The sequence below is a fragment of the Lagopus leucura genome, unplaced genomic scaffold (genome assembly GCF_019238085.1).
Source record: "Lagopus leucura isolate 7727_CA_CO unplaced genomic scaffold, USGS_WTPT01 Super-Scaffold_1, whole genome shotgun sequence".
NCBI classification, from domain to species: domain Eukaryota; kingdom Metazoa; phylum Chordata; class Aves; order Galliformes; family Phasianidae; genus Lagopus; species Lagopus leucura.
The window spans coordinates 17177220-17202814 of record NW_024962250.1 but is presented as its reverse complement, the minus strand read 5'-3'; the positions used below and the strand labels follow the sequence as shown (position 1 = coordinate 17202814).

The 25595-nt window shown below is 37.2% G+C and overlaps 1 protein-coding gene across 3 annotated transcripts; it reads right to left on the bottom strand.

Annotated features, from left to right (window-relative positions):
- Window positions 1–612: 612 nt before the first annotated feature.
- G2E3 (G2/M-phase specific E3 ubiquitin protein ligase) lies at window positions 613–19177 on the bottom strand. 3 transcript variants are annotated; one of them, XM_042867845.1, is made up of 16 exons: window positions 19081–19177; window positions 16465–16516; window positions 15208–15305; window positions 13243–13344; window positions 12635–12759; window positions 10360–10525; window positions 9321–9427; window positions 7977–8093; window positions 6427–6548; window positions 6191–6323; window positions 5415–5540; window positions 4042–4352; window positions 3199–3380; window positions 2838–3010; window positions 1848–2047; window positions 613–1274 (listed from the first exon to the last, which is right to left on the bottom strand). In XM_042867845.1, exons 2-16 carry the CDS (start codon window positions 16496–16498, stop codon window positions 1042–1044), a joined length of 2229 nt encoding a protein of 742 aa, XP_042723779.1. In that variant the 5' UTR covers window positions 16499–16516; window positions 19081–19177; the 3' UTR covers window positions 613–1041. The 3 variants fall into 3 exon arrangements, with proteins under 3 accessions (XP_042723779.1, XP_042723786.1, XP_042723770.1); XM_042867852.1 differs by lacking the exon at window positions 16465–16516 and having other exon boundaries at window positions 19081–19137; XM_042867836.1 differs by lacking the exons at window positions 16465–16516; window positions 19081–19177 and adding an exon at window positions 15380–15964.
- Window positions 19178–25595: the final 6418 nt, after the last annotated feature.

Genomic DNA, 25595 nt, shown 5'->3' with positions numbered 1-25595 from the left:
TCATTGTGTTACTACATACAGATTTCATTACTAATCGCTTATGGCTTAATGTTATTTATACAAATACTGCAGAATTAAAACTTTTTACACAGTCGCTAAAAATGCATCTAAAATTGAAAAGGAAGAAGTGTTCAGAATAAAAGCTAGAGAAGCATCAGGCACTACTAACAGGCCTGATGGTAGACTACCTGCAATTCAAATAACTTCAGTGCATATTCATTTGAAAATACTGACTTCCGTGGAAGAAAATTCAATATCTTCTTCTAATAAGCAAATTTTTTGTATTTCATTTTGAAGGATCACATATAGTTGCACGTTGGAGACCTACTTCAAGCTTCTAATAATATGTATAGTCACAACAGTAAAAGATACCATACAGTAGCAGAATCAATAAGGTTGCAAATGCCCAAGATTTTGTTCAACAGCAGAAACTCAAGTTCAACCACATTTTCTTCTTGCTGCTTATTATTTTGCCTTGATCTTCTCTAAATTATGGTCACATTTTAATGCATTGAACGCAACAGCCTAAAGCCTAACCTCCATAGGTTTATAAGAATCAAAGCATAAATGAATCAACATGAAAGCAGTTAACTGAAAATAGTAACACAGAACTGAAGCACTCAGTTTTACTCAAGACAAAGCTCTACAGCAGTTACCTTTAAAAAAAAAAAAAAACAACTGCTTTGACTGAAAGAAAAGTGTGTGTATACAATCCATTTACTTTTAGGAAATTGCTAAAATGCTCCAGAATTTGGTAACATCCCATGTATGTCTAGAACAAAAATACCCATTCTAAATAAGACTGCTGGCTGGAAAAACCAATTTCTAATTAAGGAAATGATTGAAAAACAACAACACCCAAACCAACTGACTTGTATCTGAAAACAGTTTTCCATTTTACAAGATTAGTACTTCTTTCAGCATATCTTTGGAGGACAAATGGTAAAAGACAGCATACCATCAAAACATGAAGGCATCTTGCCAGCAGACACTCCCACAGAAAGCTGAAGTTTCCAATGATTGGTTTAGTAGCAAAAATATTTATTCTCTCTCGCCTCTTAATGTGTTTCTGATAGTGAGTTCCATTTTATTTTTAAAATTCTCATATGTCCTTGTTATTGGGAGTTCTAAGCAATTTAAGAGTCTGTTTCCAACGGGATAATGTACAGGCAGAAATTTAATAGTAGGTTCAGGATCAAAACCAATAGGCGGTATAGAAGAACAACCAGTTACGAAGAATAGAATATCCTGTAATGTCACTACAGACTCACCACCTAAAAAAACAAAAGCCAAGACAACACTTAGATTATATCAGTCATTGTTTTTTACTCTTAAGCCATATCCCTCCATGTGCTAGAAAGGAAAAAATGAAATCAGAGAACCTCAGATTAATATGCTGGGTGTATATTCAATACTGTGGCCAAAGAGGAAAGACTATAACAAAACCAAAAAACAGCCAAACAGAAAACAACTACATAAACACAAAACCAAAACAAAGTATGCTTGCATTAGTTTGAGAAATCTTAGGACTACAGAAGAGTTTTTTAGTTGTTACTGGCTTTTTGATAGTTCGCAGCAGAGCCAGGTGGTTAAGTTTTCTTTTATAAACTGATCTCAAGTTTTACTATAGGTGGCAAATGTTTTCAGAAATTAGAATTGGTTAGGAAGAGGTGGTGAGGGGAAAAAATTAGGAAGTGACAGTCAACTGGAAGCTTTCCATGTCTTACTGCAGTAAACTAAAAAAACAAAACAAAACAAAACAAACGCTATGTTTATCAGCAATTAAATGCCCAGGAATGGGGAATAAAGGCCAGAGGGAGGCGGGGGGGAGGGAAGTGGTTACTCACTTTCCACATCTTGCAAATAACCCATCCAAAAATCAGCACCTCCAATTTCGTTTACATCTGGTGAGTGATGGATTGTAAAGAGATCACAGAGAGCTTCTGCAGAAAGGTTTTCAGGTTTGTGGCAAAATAAGCTAGAAAAAGCATCCGGATGCATTTCCATTTTCTCTAGCACACCAAGAGTTTTCAAACCTTGCCTAAAACTAAGAGAGGGAGAGAATGGAAAAACAAACAAGCATCAGAAAGCCAGTAAGTAACTGTGCTCTTACCATCCCTAAGTTTAATTTATTAAAAATACAAACCCTCACATTCAAAGTTTTTTTTTTCCCATAGGTCTCAGAGATTCACTTGATTAGAATCTGTTAAAAGATAACACCACAAATCTCGATGTATTTATTCAAGAATTAGCATCCAGTGCCTTTTTACTGAATGGATGATTAATTTAGATTTAAGGCCAGAGGCCAAATAAAAAAAATAGTCAACAGTAGCAAGTGTCTTCTTCTAGCTGAATTCACATAGGAATATGAATACAAGCAATGTTTACACTGTAAACCAGCCAGTTTGTACTTGTGCATGTTATCACCACTGTACTGGCACACAGACTCCCCAGTTGGAATAAGAATGAACCATACTGAAATTCTAAACATGTTTAAGCACTTCTAAAATTTGAAGTCTCTACATTTGAGTATTTCTGAATTACAACTGAATACAGGCTACAGATCTTGTAAAAACCTTTGCACTACAGCTGTCAACCTTTTCATAATATTAAAAAAAAGGACACTAACTTAGTAGAACAATGTAGGTTATCAAATATTTGCAACAAAAATTAAACAGATGTAACTGTTTCAGTCTTTCAGTTAAACTAACAAACTAGTCTGTTTTATTCACTTAAATGGAAAATATTCACAAACTTGTGAAATTTAGTTTTAGTAACATACATTAGTTTTAGCAAGAAAAATAAAGGAAGCTTGAAAATTCACAAACAAAACAAACCTTTCCAAAGGTGAAGTAATTCTCTTGATTACATGATGTATCAGTAAGTCATTCACAAGCATATCCTTATCATGCAAAGCTGTTATAGGTCTTAAACATCCAGCAGCAGCAAGGAAGTCATGGCAGTCATGCATGGTTGACTGTAGGCTGGACAGAGTCTCTGAATATTTTATCTGCATCAAAGATAAAAGTACAAATTTGTTTACTTCATGCTTATATGTAACATGCACACATTTTTATGAGGGGAAGGGGAGCGAGAACGAACATTTAAATTTGAACTGAAGTTGTATTTTATAAGCTCCTCTTCGTATCCAAATATAGACTTACATAGGAATTCTCCAGTAAATGTAGCTTTATTTACCTTATTTATTGTCTGTGCTACACCAGCATCAGCAACATCATCCAAGTTTGGCTTCACATTCTCTGGACCATAGACAAGACAATCAAACAATACTTTGGAAAAGAAACCAGGAGATGGGCCACCATGAACTAGAGAAACTGCAATCATTTTGCCAGCTTCAAAATACAGGTTCTCTTTTAGAGCTGCAAATGAAACAAATATACTTTACCATCTACATCTAAAATAATTTATGATTTTTTTTTTAAATAAATAACTTAATTCACTCTTACTACAGGAAACGTAGCACTAAGTTTATCGTCTGCTGTTGCTTGAAATAGTAAAAGTGGTAATTTTTATTTAAGAGTACCAGAGTTCTTTTACTGCAACTTCTCCAGCTAGGGTTGAGATTGGAGATCTAACTATCATTTCCACTTTGTATCCAACACACATTTAATTCTGAAGCACAAGAACTCAAGATGGCTTTGGATCTTTAGAGATAAGTGTTCTAGAAATTTCAATGAAACAAAAATAAGTAATACCAATGGTGAATCAGAAAGGAAGAAGTTCACTTATAGAGAACAAGACCCAAGAACTTTGAAGTCTATTAACATGCTATATTTTTCTCCTGACAGTTATTAACATTTCACACTCACCAAGCATTCTTTTATTTTAAAAACAGTAGTGAATTTAAACATTTACAATCCCAACCTCTCCAGCTTTTAGAAGCAAAAAAAAAAAAAAAAAAACCCACAAAAATTGCTTCTGTCCTTTCAGGGCTATAATGAACTAACAATCATACAGGTTGAACATTAAAAAACCTTTGAAGTGATACAGCTCTTCATTCTGGAAAAAGCATTTAATTACCTTGAGGGTCAACCGACAAGTTCTTTGCAGAAGAGCCCTCAAACAATGATGAATTCTGAATATGAAGCATTAGTAGCTGGAAGAAAAGATGTTTTGAGCTAGTAAAAGAATCTGCTTTTATACTGTTTTTGCAGTTTGTGAACTTCACTTCAATGGTGTTTGTAGGTCTGAAGTTACGCTGTCTAAATCCTTTTAAAGCACTCTTCCAGACATTTTCTGTATTGATGTTAAGCCTTGTAGTTTTTGTATTAATTTGATGCTTTAACTCCTTCAGTACATTAGAAGCTTCCTTTCTTTGCACTCTTAAATGCCTACAAAAAATTGCATATGTTTTCAGATAAATCTACAATTCCTGAAGAACAAGTTTTACAAACAGCAACATAAAATCTTTTTAAGAAAAACTCTGAACACTTCAGCACATTTAGGTATTACCAAATTATGCCAGTAAAACATTTGGAGTAGATTCTTAAAATTTTAGCTCTGGAGTGGTAAATTACTTTAAACTATGACTAAGAACTAGGGGAAAAAAAAAAAAGGTAGAAATAATTACATTGGCATAACACAACTGGTTTTCTGATTTCAGTTACACCAGTGAGGTGTCAAACAATTCTTACATCACTGTTCTGTGTTTGAACAATGCAGAACAAGTGAGAAATTGAAGAGTGTACCATGTTTGTGTTAAAGTTAGAATACTGTGAACTATTAGCTAATATACATCTTTGTCACTATGATCAAAAATGCATTTGAGTGGAGGAGGAAAAAAATGTTTCAACTCCCATTAAAACAATTACTGCAGCAGCCACATTTTAAATTGCTACCAAAACTACTTAAAGTGCACTGTAAGTAACTAGTTCTTTTATGAGAACTTGTGGCACATACAGGTAGAATTCATAAATACTAATGCTACAAATAATTTTGTATCCTTGAACTGAATATTCTGTTAAAACATGTTATCTTACCTATGATTTTAGCAAACTGACAAGCTACCCTTTATGGTATAAACACAAGAACATTGACAATTCAGGATGTTTAATTTGAAGGAAACAGAACTCTTTTTACTCCTTAGTCTTTTTCATGAATGGCTTGCCATTTTTCCTTAAGAGCAAATATGTATTTTTGAGTTTTGATCACCTTGATATCTTACTTAAAAATACACAGATTCTTCCTTACCTTTCCCCTAGTATTTGAAAACTGTGGACAGCGTTATAAAATTAAGTCTTCTATTCTTTCAGTGACTATAGATAAACATACACCCACATACACAGCCACTATACATACATAAAAATACATGCACACACATCATGTTGTGCACAAAATATGTATAAAGACATGTGCTAGATTGCTTTTTGATGTACAAGAAAAGAAGAAAGTACTTTTTCCTTAGGGAGCGGTTCCTGTTTGACATCAGTGGAGATAAGGACATTGCCACTCTATTGGATGTTGGAAGTTCTAGGAGTGAGCAGGGTGACAAGTGGTTCTGGCACATTATCTTTGGTGATCTATAAGCAAAAAGATACTTTAAGAGCTACAACCAAAGAACACTTCTTATTTGAAGGTAGCAATATACTTTCCCACTGTTTCAGTATCAAAAAATCATTTGTTGGCTCATTCAGATGAAGTCCACCAGAGCCTGAATTACAGTTTTACAAAGAGTAATTCAGCATTTTATTATGAGGCGGTTTTAAGATCAGTTTTTAGTTGCATCCTACATAAGACATGCAAGTCCTGATTCTACAGTCTTTGGAAACTTTTATTACTGCAGAAGAACACAAGATTTATAAATCATGTCTAGTAAAGTCTAGTAAACTAGACTTCTAGCACACTTAACACTGAAATATACTGGTAAAGAACCTTAGCTTTAACTTTTGCCATTTGTACATTCAAAGTGATCTCAATTTTAAAGATTCCTTTTACAAACGTCTAATTTAGTCAAACTAAGAACTGGTTTACATGCCATCCAACGTGAATTACTATAGCAAATTTACAGAGTTCACAGCTTACTCAAAACTGGAGTCACAAAACTTTCTGTTCAAACTTGAGCAGTTTGCAAATTAGCATAGGAAGTCTCTCCTACAAAATAAGCCATCACCTCCTTATGTTTAAATACTATTTTACGTTACAATCTCTTATCTGCTGTAAGATTACACACTGGAGAAGACGGTTGTGTTGAGATCCAGGTGACTGCCGAGGGAGCTTTGGAGATGGCTCTTCCAGCAAACAAGCTGTCCCATCCATCTTTTCTGAGGGAGCCAAAGAATGCTTTTTCCCTTTGCTGTATTTCCCTGCATGGTGAAATATATGAAGTTAATCAATTTTCTAGCTGTAAAATGTGCACATATATCAAGTATTACCATTAGCAAGTCGCCATCATATTCATAACATTACCTTTTGCAAAGATGCTTCTGCATTCCACACAGTCCCAGTTTTGCTCCCATGATTTAATGGATGAACAGGCCAAGTGAGTTCCACGGGAACCACAAGACTGACAACGCTTTATTTCCCACTTACTAAAATTAAAAACTTATTTTAGAATTATACAGAAGAATGAGACTAGTAAAAACCAGGAACACTGAACAGTAAAATTAAACAGTAAATGTAATCGAGGCAGTGAATTCACAAGGCATAATTCAGCAATCTGGTAAGACTGTAAATTAGAAAGGGAACTTCTTCAGACAATATGTACTCAGCTCCCAGGTGCAAATAAAAAAAACAGTTAGCCATGTTCTAGCTTCCTGTATTAAATACATATGAGCAGGTGTACTCCCCAGCCCTACCTTGAAAGTTAATAGCTTGCTGCCAGTATTTTATCCTCTTGTTGACAGTCAGCATTCTCAATGAGGACCCCTTGTTTATCTTTCCAAAATGTTGAGTTCTGTATCAGTTGAGTAATGTAATTGATTATTTTTACGTATTCTGTAAGACTCTTCACTACTGACAGTATTTAAGTTACTGCTAGAATTTTGTCTACATGTTTTGAACATACTATAATGGAACTATGTGACTGATACTAGCTTAAGCACTGGAGGCCAAAAGGTACAACTCTTGAAGACTACGTAAATTCTGACATGTACATGTACCAAGAATGAACCATGTACACGTACCAAGAATGAACCAAGTGAAGCTTGACCAAATCTTTACGAAGTAAACTTAAAATACCTACAGGGAAAAACCTGCCACAAAATGTCTTTACAGAGGCACTGTATGACATTTGCATATACCCATCCCAATAAGAACATGTATCTTACAGAAACACGCAAAGCAATTAAAAAGAACCACAGAAAATGAACTTAATCAAAAGTTAAGCAAGTGGTAGAACCAAAAACAAACCTTTTACAATATTGCTCAAGCTTCCATAAGCTATCACCAGTATTCTAACCATCTGCATGCAAAGGGACAGCAACATGCCCTATGTGGGTTAGAACTATCCCCCTTTTGTAAAAGGAGAAGCAGAATCATCAGCAGAAAGATTTATCTGTTCAAAATCCCATTTGTAAAATAGCAACTTCAATTCAAATGCTTGGTTGATACTTGAGAAATAGATTTTATACATAGATCTTATGCTGGCTAATTTTCACCCAGTTAGTACTTTAACAAGTTTCTTGTAAAGGCATTAAGCTAAGTAAATCAAGCTGCGAATGATAGAATTAACATTTAGTTTAGGCATGTGCTATTCCATTTTTGCAGATATACAAATTCCACTACAGCTGTTTTATGAAATGAGAACAGGGATAATTGAGAATAGACAGGACTGTTTTTTATAAGCTGATGAAGTTTGAGAAAACTGGTATTTAAATATTGCTATTACCAGGAGTAAACTTTATTTATAAATATTGAGCTGAAATTAAAACCCAGTGCTGAAAAATACTACAGCTTTCTTCTTTAATTTTTAAATTAGAAGTCCATCCCTAATTATCTTCCTGCAAAAACTATCATACCTATCAGGTTTGTTATAGTCTCTTCCATTCTTGCAGAGACATCTTCTAATGTCACAGTGCTGATAACACTGCAGTAGGTCTTGATAAGCATTGTCCTCAAGTTCCCAAGATGCATCCCTATAAGCAAGACAGAGAACCTGTTACTACAACTTTGTTTCTGATTATTTAAGTGGATTACTTCATCTTTTGGAAAATGTGTATGTAATAAGCACATGAAAATGTTCCAATTAGATAACATTTTAGGCAACAACTAAGCAAATTGAGGAGGCAAAATAAATCTAGGATGAAATAGAAATAATTGCTGTCAAGATACTAACTACCTAAAAGCCTCTAAGTCTATAAGTGTTCACTTGATTTGTATTACTGTTACCACATCACTATCTAGCCCAGAAAACCTGATAATTTTTTTTTTTTTTTCTGTTCAATTTCTTTAATCACCTCTTTGGATTCTCACAGTAGAAACATACCACTGTTATTTTCCAATATTCAGAGAAACCCTGAAGTAGGAATAACAAAAATACTATTGTAAAATACAAACTGATACACTGTTACTGTGTCATGTTTCTTTGAAGTATTTTTTTATTTTTGCATGACCTTGGCGTGTATTTGCTCTGTTGCCTATTACTCTTTGTCACAGCAGACACAGGTGCTTGTTTTGGGAATTTACTCAAAATACTGTTAAGAAAAATGGGTCAGTATTTTCCAAGCCATTATGAGACACTTCATCACATTCTGATTCTTCGTCCTCTCCAAAATCTGGAGCTCCTGTTTCCAGAGAGAATTAGCAGCAGCCTCAAAAGATACCAGTAGTTAAAGAATAATTCTTTCAATAATGAAACACGATCACTTTATCTGAGCCCCAGCAAATTGTAGAAACTTATGAAAAACAGCCCAGAATTTTAGTACCCTTAGCAGTCCCTGGGGAAAAGCTGGATGGCTAAGTAATCAATGGACTATAACAATGTTTGGGCAACAACTCAGATAATTTAAGAACTTAGATGAGAAAATACATTTGTTATCTACCTACATTAATGTCAAATTATCATATTTAAGAATTGTTTTGATCTTTTAGATAGGTCCCTGGTTTAATCACAACATTAAACATGACTTTCCAGAACTCCCAGCTCAATGTCTAACTAGTCTAACTTTCGACAATTTTGCTGCATAACTAAAAGGAAATGTGCTACTTCCTACCAAAATAATTCTACCATGGAAGGCAGATTTGAAGTTTCACATATTCATTGATGCAAACTGTATAGAACAGCAACAAAAAAATAAATAAAGTTTCTACTAGTCAAAGTAAGCTTGTATAAAGCATTATTGATTATTTACAAAGTTACTTACTTCTCTGGAATGTGTATGCCCATTCTCAACATTTCTTTCTGAAATTTATCCTTGTTATTACATACTGCACACCTAAAGAAAAATATCCCAGCACTCAAAGCTTGATACTGTGATGGGGAAAAAAAAGGAGAACAACAGAAAACCAAACCAATTATTGAATTATTACCAATCTCTGAATGACAATAGATGTTGTCTTGATACCTCTACCATATTTCTTGCATCATTAATCCACAGACACTGTCCTGACACAGATTTTGCTCCAATGACAGTCATGATGTCACTTAACCTTGAAGCAAATGCTATTTCATCCTCCTTTAACGGACAACTGAGCTACTCTGGTGGCCTTCTATGATGGAATGACAGCACTGGTAGACAAAGGAAGGGCAACTGATGTCCTATACCTGGCCTTATGCAAAGCCTTTGACATAGCTCTACACCTCATCTCTAAATCAGAGAGGGATGAATTTGAAGGGATGACTATTCAATGGATTAAAAAAATTAAAATTGGCAGCACGGTCACAGCCAGAGAGTGGTGGCCAACAGCTCTGTGTGCAGGCGGAAATCAGCAATGAGTAGCGCCTCCCAGGGGTCTGCGTTGGAACCTGTCCTCTTCAACATGTTTATCAATGACCTAGGCAGAGGGTTGAGTGCCCGCTCAGTAGGCTTGCTGATGACAGTAAACTGAGTGGTGCAGTTGATAGAACAGAAGGGACACCATCCAGGGGAACTTGGACAGGGTTTTAAAGTGGGCCCACAAAAACCTTATGAGGTTCAACAGGGACAAGTGCAAAGTATCCAGGATTGCCCCGACCTGATATGTATTACAGACTACTAGAAAATTCCTTGAGAGCAGCCCTGCACATAAGGACTTGGAGTTGGGTCCTGCTGGACAAAAAGCTAGACGTGAGCCAGCAGCACGTGCCTGCACACTATCCCCAAATAATTTTATGTGATTTTAAGCAGCTGTTTGATTATTTTTAAAAATCAGACTGTGATTTCCACGGATGGAAGGGAAAAATAACATAAGAACCTGTATTACCTGCAAGCATTCTCGATGAAACCAAGTATTTTTACAACAAGGACTTCTCAACACACTGTACAGTGGAAGATGTTCAACCAAATCCAGGCATATTGTACACTGTGAAGGTTCTCTCGATTCTTTATCCGAAAAGATTTGAACTGGTTTATGTTCCCAACAGTAAGATCTACAAATGATAACACAAGGTTCCCTCACCAAAAATATATTTCAAGAGCTTTCTTCATAAAAATGAACTTGCTGTTCATTTTGTTCAATCACACCTGTTATTCATAGATAAATACACTATTAGGCAAGATGAAAGGCAAAGATAAATTGTTTAAGGCATCAAGGCAATACAATACAGTGGAAGAGGGACATTGCCAACTTATACCTGCTATATTGTGAGGATGACATATTCTTGTCTGTCAGTATTTCTTTTGGTCCAAATATTATTGGTCCTGTCTAACATCAATGTATGCAGCACAGGAAATAAGCAGAAGAAATTGGAAACCAAGGTGCAGTTAGAAAACTATGACCTATTTACTACAACAAAAACACAGTGGGACAAAAATTGCACAACTGGTGCACAATAACTGAGGACCACAAGCTTTTCAGAAGAGACAGGCAAGGCAAAAAGGGCAGAGGAGTTGCCCCCTACGTTAAGAAATGGACAGATTGTGAAGAGGTGCCTCTAAAAAATAGCCACAATCAGATTGAAAACTTATGGGTTAAGTTATTGGACCACAACAATAAAAATCATCTGATGGGCAAGGAATACTATGGGCTACCTGATCAAAGAGAGCCAGTTGATGAGGCTTTCTTGCATCAGCTTCAAGAAGCATCTCACTCACATGATCTCATTCTGATGAGAGATTTCTACCACTCAGATGTCTGCTGGGAAGGCAACAGGGTAGGCTGCAAGCAATCCAGAAGACTCCTGGAGTCTGCTGAGGATAAATTCCCAGAACAGAAAGCTACTGGACAGACCAATCTGCAGTGAGATGCTACTGGACCTTGTACTGGCCAGCACAGAGGGGCTCATTAAAGAGGTTAAGATTGGAGGCAGTCTGGGACATAGTGACCATGCCCTGGTTGAATTTGTGATCTAGAGGAATTTGGGCCTGGCAAAGAGCAGAATCAGGACCCTGAACTTCGGAAGAGCAAACTTTCGGCAGTTAAAGGAATTACTGAATGAGGTCCCTGGGAGGCTTATTTTAGAGATAAAAGAGCAGAGCAGAGCTAGTAGCTAGAGACACCTTTCTGAAAGCACAACAGCTCTCTTCCTGTCTACCAGCATAAGAAATCAAGCAGAGAAGATAGGAAACTGGCATGGCTGAACGAGGACCTGCTGGTTAAACTGAGGGACATGTACAAGCAGTGGAATCAGAGATGTTCAGCCTGGGAAGATGCTCAGCCCAGGAAGGCCTACTGCATCCCACGCTGTGTCAGAAAGAGGTATGACACTTTAAGGTCTCTTCCAACCCAAACCATTCTTTGATCAGAACCTCCTTTTTTCCCCCCCATGTTTCCATACTGTCATGACATTAAAGGATCCATTTTGATTTCATAGAATGGCTCTACAATTTCTAGTTAGGGTGATAAATTCTATAACTTAGCTCATGCTCAAAGTAAGAAAATAGAGAAGATACACAGCTCTAGAATAAATCTTTCTGAAAATGCATTATTTTTACATGTGCTTGACTTCATGGTAAAGTTTGAGATATTCATTTAAAAGTTAAATGCCTCCCAGATTGCCATCCTCCTGCTAACTCTGTTTTCAATAGGCAGCATGAAAACATAATCAAACACACTTAAGACTAGTTTGACTACAGACAAGCTGTTGCAAAGATGATAGTAAAAGAACATACAACCTAACTTAGACATTTGACACAAAATTCATTTCTTCCCAATCAATCAGTAACAAGCAGACCTAGAACTTCCATTCGGAAACACAATGGAATGGCTTTTATCAAACAAGTAGGACAAACCAAGGGAAGGAATTAGAGGAAAAAGCTATTTTCACACACAGGAGGCAGACATACAAAAAACCCCCAAAACCATACCCCAATCATTTTACTTCTTTTAGAGTGCTGAAAATTTACCTTATATGTACTGTTAATGCAATGTACTTGCTTGCTTTTCGTGTTTTCCACAAATTAAGATTTTTTAATTAACAATTTATAGTTCTTACAGCCTCCTCAAAGGTCACAAATGAAAGAAACAAATGAACTGCTATCTAAATAGAACTGAGAACAACAAAAAAAACCGTAAGCCAACACAAAATCCCCAAACTTACCTGAAGTCTTCCATGAACTGAAAAACACATTCCTTTTGTAACCCACAAGGAAAATGGTAACTTCGCTTACATTTGGGAGCCACACATCCAATTGAAGCACCCTTTTTCCTGCAGATATTACACACCTGGGAAGAATATGTTTTAGAAAGAAAAACATTAAATATCTGAAGCATAGTTATTTTCCTGTGTTCTATGCATATTTCAAAGAGAAGACACTTATTTCATATAATTTGATTAGGTTTTGTTTTGCATGTATGTTGATTGTAACCTGCAAGCTGAAATGCAAATTATTCTATTGGTAGTTAATTTAGCTGCATCTATAGAATTACAGATCAGTTTGAGACTCCTAAAGGATTATGTGCATGTGCATTGCTCTTTTTAGTTCACCTACAACACACACAAGAAATAAAAACATTAGCAATTCTACAGGATGTCTCATCTCTTCAGCTCCCAGGAACCCAATACCCTTGTTACTGACGTGTAAAATTCAGATGCTTGAATGGGTTCAGCGCATTGGCCGTTGACAAAAAATAAACCCCGCAGATGACACCACATGTATGCTTAATGAAAAGTTACTCTTTCTCTCCTTGTAAAGAGATCATTCTTACCAGTCTTGCAGCTCTGTTAACTTCTTTCCTAATATCTTCGATCAAAAATCCATCTATACCTTCATCTTCTTCCCCCCTCTGCCAAATGCCACTTGACATCAACTACAAAAACAGATTAATTATTAAAACCATTCATCTATCTAAAGACTTGAAATTATCTACACTGTATTGTCAAGCAGAAGAGACAAATTTAGTCAAACAAAGCTCGCACGTAAATATTTGACAGAGTAGAATGGCTTCTTTCTGTCTCCCAATTCACTGCTATTGGTCTGCCATGACCAACTCACATTTCCAAGCACCTGATGCTGATGATATAGCACAAAGACAAGTAACCTAATCCCAGCTATATATATACATGATTATAAAAATAATTCAAAGCATCTATGCTTTAGAAGGTACTCATCTGATCTGAAACAACAGATTTCAGTAGCCAGTAAAGCCCAAGATGGAGTCTTATTTTCCACTCAAAATACAGGATCTACTCAGATAACTGTCAAACAGTTACTTTCATTAAACAAGGTTTCAGAAGAAATAAAATCAAATTAATTCAGTTACTGTGAATGACAATTTTGTTGGGAAGATAATTAGCACAGTAGGAAGTATCTGTGCTGAAGTGCAACCTCAAAGGAGAAGTCATACACTTTAAAGGAGAAATAAATAAGAAGAGAATCTGGTATTATGGCAAGTTAGGACAGTTTGACGATAATTTAGAGTAAATAGTTATCTCATAAGGCAGTTACACTGCAGACTTCAAATAAGTAGATGGTTTCATAACTTGAGACTGGAAAAAATAAAGGAGGCATCATATCAAGTTATAGTTTCCACAGAAGAAAAAAATCTCTCTCTCTATAGTTTCATTTTCTAACTACACATTTTTAATCAATATTTTTAGTCTAATAAATGTTAAGTTTCATAGCAAAAACAATTAAGGATGTATTTCCAAACCTGAGACACTTGGCAATGAAAAATTAATATATACCACTAATTGACCTCTTTCTAAAACTCATTCCTTATAGTACTCATAATAAACTTTTTTTTTTTTTTAAGGAAAACAAACATGATTTTACTAAGTTGTCGGAATGAAAATCTACAAGGTAACTACAAGAAGCTCCTTATAAAAAAATAACTTACAAATCAGTCATTTGATGCTATAACACCTTCATAATACTTAGTGCTGCAAGCACGCACTTTCCTAGCTGTTCTGCTCCATCAGGAGAGGATGCTTCTTCTGCCTTTTCATTGGGCTGTATGTGACACAAGGTTATCACAAACAGACCTAAACTTCTTTCCAACTGATTAAAACTGATTGAAGAAAAATTGTCTTTACATAACTTCAGAAAACTTCCACTCTGCCTTATCTTTTAAGGATTTAACATCCAAACTACTAATCATCTAAAAAACTTGAAGTTTAGAGTTTGAAAGGTAGCATAAATAGAACTTGAATCTTGGAAAATGATAAATGTGGTAAATATTTGTCGTTTATATCCATAACTTTGTGCAACTCAAACTTTTGGATACTATAGCTGCGAATAATGAGTAGGCTTCATCTTACCAAACTGAAAAGAAGGACTCTAAGTGACAGCATCATCCTATCTACAGTCAAGAGATAAGCTCACACCCAACCGCAAACTAGCGATAAACATGAATAAAGATGAAAACTTTACCCCACTTATTCCACAAAGGGTGAAATTTGCACATTTTGACACTATGTTTATTTTTACAGAAGTGAATATGTAGGTGCAATCTGTTCTCTCTCTCTTAAATGTACCTTCTTTGTTATGACAGGTTGGAGAATGAACTAAGTAATTAAATGAAATGTAGCACTTAACAAGTACAAGCCTTCAAGGCTACAATGCCTTCAGTTCAAGTTTTACAACAAACCATTTAGACAAGTTACAGCTATTTAATACTTGTTGTACTTACTATTCTTCAGCTAACATAATAATACTACCACTACATACTTACCAAACAGTAATTATGAACAGTGAGATTATATTCTACATAGGTCCTTTTTTCTCCATACTTTTCAGGGCAGTTATCTGTCCGTCCACAGAGAACACAAGCTAAAACACAGAATCATGTTTAGGATCAGTGAGTCCTGGAATCGACATCAATCAGTTATAAAGCAGTAACTCACCACTTTTAATCACATGCATCCTCAAGCAGCTTACAGGATAAAGGACAGTAGATACTGAAGGGGAACTCAGAAATGGCAATTTGTGATCAAAGGATGGTCAGAGAGACAAGGAAGGCCTGACTCCACGAAGGGTTAAACCGGCTAGAAGCAAAAATACCAGAGACAGAATAACTCTGTGCTAAAGAAGCTTCCCTTGGTGAGAAGGTAAGAACACTCAGGGCACTGTCTGGTAGCCTTTGCATTATGGGGGTGAATACTCAGCTAAGGCATCTGATGCTGAAGCAAGTGTATAGAGAGAAAAGGCATCTTTGCAGGCTCCTTGTAGGACTGTTTACAGCGGCAGGGATCCGTCCGCTGCATCACTCATTAAGTTTGATTTTTATATTTAAATACAAACATGTTTATTTGTCTCAAGTCGTTCAGTAACAACTACAAATTAATATCCTCGTCTCAAAGAAATACTGAATTCCACAGTAAACAAAGAAGTAAGTCTACTATTTATTCCTTCCTTACTTCCTAGTATGAAAATACTCCACTGGTTCCAACTGCCTGCTGATTTGGGACAGGGCTATCACCAATGCAAACTCAGAAGATTTTGCTCACAACCAAAAAGTTCTTCCATAAAGCCTGCAGAAAATTATTAAGCAGCAAACAATGTGCAAATCTGTGAAATATATGACCTCTAATTTTTTTCAAGTATAATACACAAAGACGTCACCATATTAGAATTCATGAAGACTTCTTTGTATTTCTATGTGACAGTCTTCATGAAGAGAGTTAGCAGTATGCAGACTGTCAAGTTACAAGCAATATTTTAAAAACATATTAGTTTCAAAACATTTAAAAACTGCAGACATCAATGTCAACTAAAGCCTTGAGAATTTCCCCATTTCTGAAGTTCCAAGCCCATCAGCATACTCAAGCATGCATAGGCAGGGAATATCTTCCCTTCAACTCTTAACAGATATATAAAATAGATTTTCAATATACTAACATCAGGAGCAGTCAAAATAAAGTGATTTATAATTGATATATTATACGAAGACTAAAGATTTACATAACTATTTGATTAAAGCCTTACTTACGCGGGCTTTGAATGTCAAAATTATTCTCACTCATTCTAGTGAGTTCTTCAAGCTGTTTATCATGAAAAAGAAATGAAGAGTTAAATACACATCTAATGCATTAAGAATTAACATGATGTACTACTGTTATAGTTCATTCCAAATTCAAAAAAATCCCAAAGCTCAGTAAAGTTTTTAAAATGAAAACAAGAACAAAAGAACCAGTATTAGAATTCAGCTGTTATTGTGAGAGATGGGGGTTCAAAAAGAAGGATGCAGAATAAATACACCCATACCAACGAACATATTTTGGTTATTTTCTCAAAACACCAGAAACATATTTTATTTTGAAAATAAGCAGCTGCTGAATTGGAATTTTATACATATACATAAATGTACATTCATAGTTATTTTCAACATCAACAATAATGAAGTAATGATCCAAGGAGAACTAAAGCAGTGGCAGTGACTCCTGCTCAAATAGAGATAGTATTAGCACGAGTAATTTAGGAGAAGAATACTGGGAAAGATGGTGACTGCGACTGAGGAGGTAGTTTTCCACTGTTCCCAGGATCTTATTCAAAGAAATCCTGATTAAAGACTAGAAAAAGAGAAATGCGAGAAATCAGAAACAGACAGGCACACAGGGGAATCAGCACAGGCCAGAACTACATATTTTACATTTTGAAGTAGAGTAATCCATTTGGAAACACTGACCTGACTTAAGCTGCGTTTCTTCCAAAACATACTCTTAAAAAACAGATCTCCAGGAAACATTAACACAGGTAGGTAGGGACTTGGCCTAGCCTACCCCACATTCCACACTTCCTGGACTACATGGAACAGCTCATGAAGAAAGTAAAGGTAACATGTTTCTTCATGGCAGCCCTAAGAACATTGCTCTTCCTCTAGTGCAAAGTCAAAGCCTTTCAGGTACTCAGCTGTAAACAGCTTGCCTTTTCTCAGGAACTGCGGAATGCTTTGTGTGAGATTTGCAGGGCAAGCAAGGCAGGACAGCTGTCCCCAGGTCCACATTTGACCTCACAGGAGGGTGCACAACCTCCTGAATACGTGCCAAGGGAGCAAGGAGGCAGATGATAAATTCCATCTGCAAATTGGAAGTCTGACAAACTGAGCTATCAGAGCTTTGTTATTTACAGTTTTGTTTAAACGGTACTTGTACAAACTTTTGCAAATACAGTACTGCAGCCACGTGGTTGAAGTTGCAGGTAAGGCATGGCATCAAGGAAAAAGAAAAAAAATGGACGGCAGAAGTCTTGGGTCTGACTTCTGTTCTATGCCACTGCCATTAAAGACAAACAAAATACTTCCACAGGAGATGTTTGCCAAAGAATGGTCTAAAATGAAAATAAACATTGATGTGATCAACACAGGCTATGGTAAGTGCCAACAGCCACGTGAACATATGGTTTCACCTTTCCCCAGGAAAAAAAAAAAACAAACAACATCCCCTTTTCCAAATTATGAAAAAAATAAAGATACCGAAATAGGTACAGAGGGAGCAGAAAACACAGCTTACACATTTGCCCTGTTCTTAGCTTACTGCCAGTTCTCACAATTCCGAACCTACCACAGGATAACACCGTAAACAAACCCTTCACATAAAACCACACAAGACCGGTTTTACACCTTTTGTATTGCACAGAGCCACACCAAGCGGAGAAAGCACGTTTGGCTGGAAACAAGCAAAGCTCCTTCCTCCTCCCCTTTGTGCCGGTTCCAGCAAAATCAACCAACAAAGTCCTTATTCCTCCCCTCATTCCTCGCACTCCCTCAGGGAGCTGAATCCCGAAATTCTGGCTGCAAGTCAAAGGAGATGCAAAGTCGAACACCAGAGCTCCACAAATAGAGCTCACGCGTGAGTTCCCCAGGATCAAAGCAATCTCGTATTAGTCTATCGGCAGGACAGGAGCAAATTATCACCCACCGTTTACAAGAATGGAAATGTAAATACAACATTTATTCTGCCAAAGCGGACTAAAAAAGCCCCTGAATGACAGCAGTTAAGTTCCAGAACTTAATGGTTTTCCAGAATGCCAAGTGTTCTTAACTTTTTTTTTTTTTTTTTTTTTTTAATTTAAATTAATGACAAAGAGGGAAACAAACAGGCACTGCTCCGTGAGAGTGGATTTCAGGTACCCAATTAGTACGGAGTACGAACAAAGCCGCACGGAACCTTCCCAGCTACCCTCGTCCCGTGCCCTCCGTATTTATACACGACAGAGCCCCGCATCAACTCGCGGTTCGTACCACAGCACAGACCCACCGCACGTCGAGGAAAAGTAATTCTCTGCGCCTCACGGGAACTCAGCCCGGCCCGACTCGCCTCCCTCCAGGCCTCAGACAGCTGAGGCCGCACCGCGGGTCCTGGCAGCAGCAGCACGGCAGTTCCCGCGGGCTGCCCGCTCCTCGTACTCAGGCGGCGGCCGCCCGAGGCAGAGGGACGACACCGCGCCTCTGCGCTTCGCTCGCGGGAAAGCAGAGGCTCTACAGGCGGCGCGCTTTAAATCGCCCTAACGCCCCGTTCTGCTCTCGCCTCGTCTCTATACCCCCGGCAGCATCGGGAGACCGGCGGTAGCGAGGCGAAAGCCTCAGCCCGCCAAACATGTTACTCACCCCGAGGGCGGCGCGGCCAACAGCGAGGTCCGGCAACAGCGGCCTCACGCCGCAACCGCCTGCGTTAACTGACAGACAATTCAAACCCCAACATCCGCCGACGCACCGGAAGTCTGGAGCCCGCCCCTCGCTCCGCCCCTCGCTCCGCCCCTCGCTCCGCCCCCCAATCCCATCCATTCCACCGGCTCTCGGCCGCCTTCGTTGGGTCGGCAGGAGGAGATTCGAGATCTCGGAAATCGGCGCTTGGCTGGGACTGCCACAGGAGGGCCGGCGGCGGAGCTCCGCACCCCCGCGCTCCGCCCTCCGCCCACTCTCGGGGGCCACACCACGCAGCGGGCATTGGGCGTGCTCGGCATCCGCCTCTTTCCGTCTCTGCGATTGTGGGTCCGGTTGGGGTGATCGGGGCTGCCGGTGTGGGAACTGTGGGGTGTTGGGCTTCTGGGGGGGTCTGAGAATCGTGCTGGTTGTCCGGACTGAGCACCAGTGGAGCTGGTTTGGTTTCTGAGGACTGAGGGAAAAGGGGTACTGCCACCCAAGACCACTTGGCCTGTTCTTATCGGTGAGCTTTAAGTTCGATTTCATAATTATTATTATTTTTTTTTTCCTGTCCTGGCAAAGCGCAGGTTCACTACAGACTTTACGTGCAAACCGTGCAGACTGTAGAAACAGGCAGTCTCGACCAGAAAGCCTATTCTGGAGTAGATTTACAGAATCATGGAATCGTTTGAGTTGAATCTCAGCCATCTCGTCCAACTGCCCTGCAATGAACAGGAACACCTACAGCTCCATCAGGTGCTCAGAGCCTTCCATCCTGACCCTGAGCGTCTCCAGGGACAGAGTGTCCACCACCTCTGGGAAAGCTGTTCCAGCACCTCACCACCTCTTTTGTAAAAAAAAAAACATCTTCCTTATATCCAGGCTAAATTTTCTCTCTTTCATTTTGAGACCATTTCCCCTTGTCCTATCACAGAAGACACTGCTAAAAAGTCTGTCCCTATATCGTTTAGTCTTAAGGAAATGGGATTGGTTTGTTTGTTTTTCCCTGAGAAATTCACTTCAAGAAGAAAATACTATTCTCTGTATCCCCCCTGTAAGACTGGAGTGCTGATTTGTTTTTTCTATACTTGATGGGAAGCTCGCATAGACAATTATATTTGTAATAGTAAAATGGGATTTTTCAAATAATAAAGTTTTGTATTTTATTTTTACATAAATTCTTTGTTGTTTCAATGCTGCTGTCATGGAACAGACACACACACTGTTGACCACAGTCCCACCTTATCCCACCATCCAAAACGGTCTCTGCAAATTCACATTCTCCCCGGTAACTTACCTGTCAGACGTGGAGTCTGTGCAGTACTTGGCCTCAGACCTAAGCTGTCTCCACTCACCGTGTCCCCTATCCTCATCATAAGCTTCCCTGGCTTGAAATTTGCTAGCCACACACAAATAAAGAACTTAATAAAGAGCTTAATAAGAGAGGCTGAAGTGATTGAGCAGAAAACTTGGCAAGATGGCTGCTGACCAGCCACTTGTTTTCATGCAGTTGGTCCCCATCGTCCCACTTCCTCTCAGTTGTCCTCAGTGTACCTACATCATACTTTCCCTAGCCTTTTCCCAAAATATATATAATGCATTTTTCAGAATCACACAAGCACTCTAATATATCCCATAAAAGTCTGCTTTGTTTTTGTTTTTGTTTTTACTCCTATTAGTCTTGTGAAAATCAATGTTTTCACTTACCAGTCAGAAAGTTGAAGTTCTGAAGAAGTTCTGGTTGAACTCTGCAATGCTCTGAGTCGTTCCTTCAATGGCCAATCAATGGCCTGAGATTTCTGGTCTTTGATATTGTCTCCATTTCTCCTTTAGGGCTTGTATATCTGAGGGTTAGCATACTTCTGTCTGTTGTCCAAAGCTTTTGTTTTGCATAGATTTTAATTAGATATATCCAGAATAACTGATTATTGCACATATCCTTGAAGTGGATAAATCTGAAAAATAACAATGGCATCTGTCAGTGTGAAACAGAACAAAGACTAGAGGCTGTTTTGCTAAAAAAAAAAAAAAAAAAAGAGAGGTGATTTTTAACAAATTGTGTCAGTTTTCCTAAATACTCAGCATGGTGGGTATCCCACTGTATCCAGTAATCTCATATCCTCCTGCTATATGAAGAGTCCAGAACAAATTCTATCCTTCTCTGCGAATTTGATCCTACTGTAATTCTTCCTGTACTCTGGCCCCTGACTATTTAAAAGGAAGTGAGAAAGTGGTATATTGCCAGTGGAAATGGTGAGCTTTTATTTTGTCTTTTGAGAGTCAGGAGTTAAGCCCCAGCCTCCCACACTCAGTATAAATGTCCTAAATAGTGATCTACTGTATGAAGAAAGGATGTTGTTATGTTTCCCCCATATTTTATAATGGATACATTCTTTTGTTGTATGCTGATAATCTTCAAGTACAGAATATTCAATTTTGAGTCAGCTGACATGTTCTGTTTATTTATTTATGTTTTATTAAGTACTCCTACCCAGAGTTCTTCCTTCCAAGTGATGAATAGACATTTAAATGTGTTTTTTTTTTTCTTTTATTTTCTATTCTTTTTTTGTTGTTATTTTTAAATCATGGAGCTGCAAACATTTTTCTATATTGATATAAACTTCTGACAAATAAACTCCTCTAAGCATTTGAAGTATGGAGGCTGTCTAGAACTCCAACCCATGTATGGAGATGCACAGACATGGCCTTGCTTGTTAAGTTTTTAGAGAGATGCACACATGCACAGGTATTAACAAAAATAAAATAAGATCTAATCAGTTTCTTATTTTTTGAATTGGCTTTAGGATAAAAGTGGCCAACTTTTTTTTTTACTATGGACTCTCTTAGTTCCTTTGCTTTCATGTAGCCCTTTGAAAAGTATTAGCTCACTATTTACCACCAAACACAAGATTCTGTTTTTGTTTTGTTTTGTTTGTTTTTTTCCCCTAGTTCTTCTGTTATATTTTTCTGGTCCTTGTTTGAATGTTTTGATCTAAAATCAGGTCTGACTGTTCTCAGTATCTTTCAAAACTCAAACATACCACCTCTTGGCAGCAGGAATTTCCTCACAAAACAGCAATTTCAGGTCTCCTGGTACTGGGCTGCTCAGATAATAAGCAGGTATGTGAGCTGCAGCAGTTAGGAGTGATACTTCTCCTGCTGTGAGACCGTGTGGTTCACCCAGCTGAACTCAAATACTGTCTGCATTGCTGTGATCATTCTGAGTAAGGAGTTTAATGTGTCTATATAAATGCAATACTACTCTGTTCCATTCCTTGACCTTTGAAACAGGACATAAACTGAATTGCTTATAATTTTTCTTCCCTGAGCTAGAAGTTTAAATCTCGAACACTGTGACCCATGGCTAGTGCTCTGCTAAGGGCAAAACAGATGTATTTAGTAGACAAACCCTGGGAGAGTAACTGCAATATTGAGGTGAAAGTGATTATATGCATTTTATCTTTTATCCCTTACGAAGCTGAGAAAGAACTTGTGCTGCACTCTACATGTAATGACCAAAAAGTTGTGGTTAATTAAAGAAGCTTAAGTTTCTCCTTTATCATCTTGTAAATTGAAGGCAGGAAAACTTCCACTTATTATCTCCCATTCCAACTGAGCAAACACTAGCCTGTGGCTATAAATGTTCTGTTTTGCTTGAATAGTTTATGTTTTGTTTTGTGTTTGAGTTATATTTAATGTCAGTTAAATTGCTTTGCAGAAAGTATTTTGTAGAGTTCTTTATTGCAGATGGTGGGTAATGATGGTCATTCTTTGTGAAGTATTTGACTAAAATGCAAACAACCAGAAACAATATCTTTTCAGCAGTGGGATGCATCTTGTTTTTTAAAGGACAGAAAAACATTGCCCCAGCTTAGAGAAAAATTATTTTTTACATGGTTTATTGAAAATTCAAGCATGTAATTTTTTTTTTTTCTAAAGAGAAATAATTTTGCTTTAGAGACCTCTAAGATACTCCAATATAATTCTATTTATTTCCCTCTACAGGTTTAAAGGAAAAATATAGTTAGGAAAATGAGATGGGGCTTTACTCCTGCTTTGTTTTTTAAGGTCAAAGTGTTTCAGTATTTTTTAGGTCTTTAAAACAGTTTAAAGTTTATTGAGATGTTCATTTTTGATTACAGGTATTTATATAATTTTGGAGATAGGTAGCCTGGATTATAGAATTCCTAAGTAACCTCAGACAAGTATCGTATCTACATAGATTAAGTAGAACATGAAACATTTTCTTTGAGCATTTAAATCAAGTGCTTATTTTAAAAGAGGTTAGGGGATGTTCCTTTAAAGGGATTATATTTTTTGTTAAGTTTACTGTAGTAGTAGTAGACAAGTAGTAGACTGTAGTAGAAGTAAACAAGCTACTGAAGTCTAGTGAACAAATGAAAGTTCAGTTAGGCAGACTGTAATCAAATAACTCGTAAAGTAAAAACTAAGCAAGTCACAAAGCTGATTGTGTGAGTACTCTAGTTCACTTCAGTACCTCTTGAATCAGGTTATCTTCAACTATCCAAGAACACTCAGATGAGGGAGTAGTCAGTGGATGCAGAAGAAATAATTCTCAAGCACCTGAAAGTCAAAAAGAAGATTACCTTAGGTGATGGCTAGCTGAAGAAAGTTTTTGTTCTTTCAGTTACTTGAAGAGCATGTTATTTATTGTAAAAGCTCATGGAGAACCCTACTGGAGATATGATTGTTAAACAAACAAACACGTGAACTCTGGACTTGTTATTCTTTTGCTAATCTTTAATGAGAATGTTATAAAGAGCTTCAGATATTGGAAACACTGAGAACACATCTATGAATTGTTACTGGCAGTTAATGATCACAGTTTACTTCAAATGCCTTTGACCTAATATCCACTTAATCATATTTTCCTTTAATATTGATGCTGTGAACACCGTTCACTATGAATACAGGTAAGACACTCAACATTTTTACGGATAGAAGGTCAAAGCTTCACTCATCAAAAGGGAAGCTGGCCTGATGAAGGGTCAATTAAAAAAAATAAAATTAAAAAGTAATTTGGTTTTAATTGTTAAAATACAGATGCTAATTTTGTCTGCTCAGACAACTGTAGATCACTGTTCTTTGTTTTCATGAGAACCAAACAAGAAAAATGGAAACAAGGTTCCATTCCCCTGTGAAAAGGTTGTTGTACTCTTTGGGAAGAGTATTTAAGTGTTCTGTGCGCCACACAAATGCCTGTGAATTACACATAAATGAAGATCTCATTTCTAGGATGCAGATCATACTACAGTTTTGTTGATTGTGAACATTTCATCTCTTTTCAAAAGATTTAGATGCTAATATACAAATTTCAGGAAGAAGGATTTGTTCTGGAGTCATACAAAAGCAGAAGAAAGTTGGTGATGGCCCCAGTGAACTCTCTGCTAAGTAAAAGGCAGAAAGGTCTCAGGGAGTTATTATTATTATTATTATTTTGGTCACAGTAAAAAATCTGAGAGGAAAAGGCCAATGTGGTGTTGCATTAAGTTTATGGATAAATACAAGGAAAAGACGAGCTAACAACAGTTAAGGCTCATTTATTCACTGATGGCATATGGGTAATTTTTGTGTTTGTTGTTACTGGCTTTTTGTATGTAGCTGCAGGAAATTTGTTCTAAAACCTCTTTAGTATTTCTGCCTGAGCACGGAGATGCTTAGATAACCTTAAATCTTGATTGTTTAAATGATTATGAGCTCTGCTGGCCTGAGGTGAGCATTCTGTGTTTAGTTTGCTATCTTCTCATTCTACAGAGGAAGGTCATCTTTGAAGAACAGAAATGAGTTTGGCTGAGTGTTATCTCACTGCAGAAATTTAGAGCTAAAGCTCACTAACACAATCTATCACTGTCTAGACTTTTCTCATTTTGCAAATTGCCCAAGATCTGAAACTTTGCTAGGCAAATGATTAAAAATAGCAGGAGATGACTTGTTGAGTATATACTTTTCTTGGTTCACTATCAAGAGAATACACCACTTACTCTTTTCAAATACGCAGTTACAAATAAATAAATTGTTATAAAATTGATAGTTCTAAAACCCAAGGCTTGGAAAGTTACTCCTATTAAGAGCTATTTTCTTCCATTTAAATTTTTTTCACTCTCTAAAGTAGGAGTGTAATAGGAGAATAAGGAGGAGAAGGTTCTAATATATAGCTGTAAGACCACAATATTAGAACTGTGCAGGGGGAGCAGCTCAGGAGTGAAATTTAAAAAGCAAATAGAAAAGTCCAGAACTGGTCTTTTTAATACATTTTGTAAACCCGTGTTTCTTAGAACTCTGCTGCATAACTTGCGGAAAACAATACAGTATTCATTTATTTGAAATTCTGCATTTACTGTGCTGATCTACAGCTTATTTGGGAACTCAGAAAAGAGATGCAGCTGCAACTTGTGTTTATATCAAAATACATATAAAACTAATCATACCAAATGATAAGTCAGATAGAAGAGAGGATA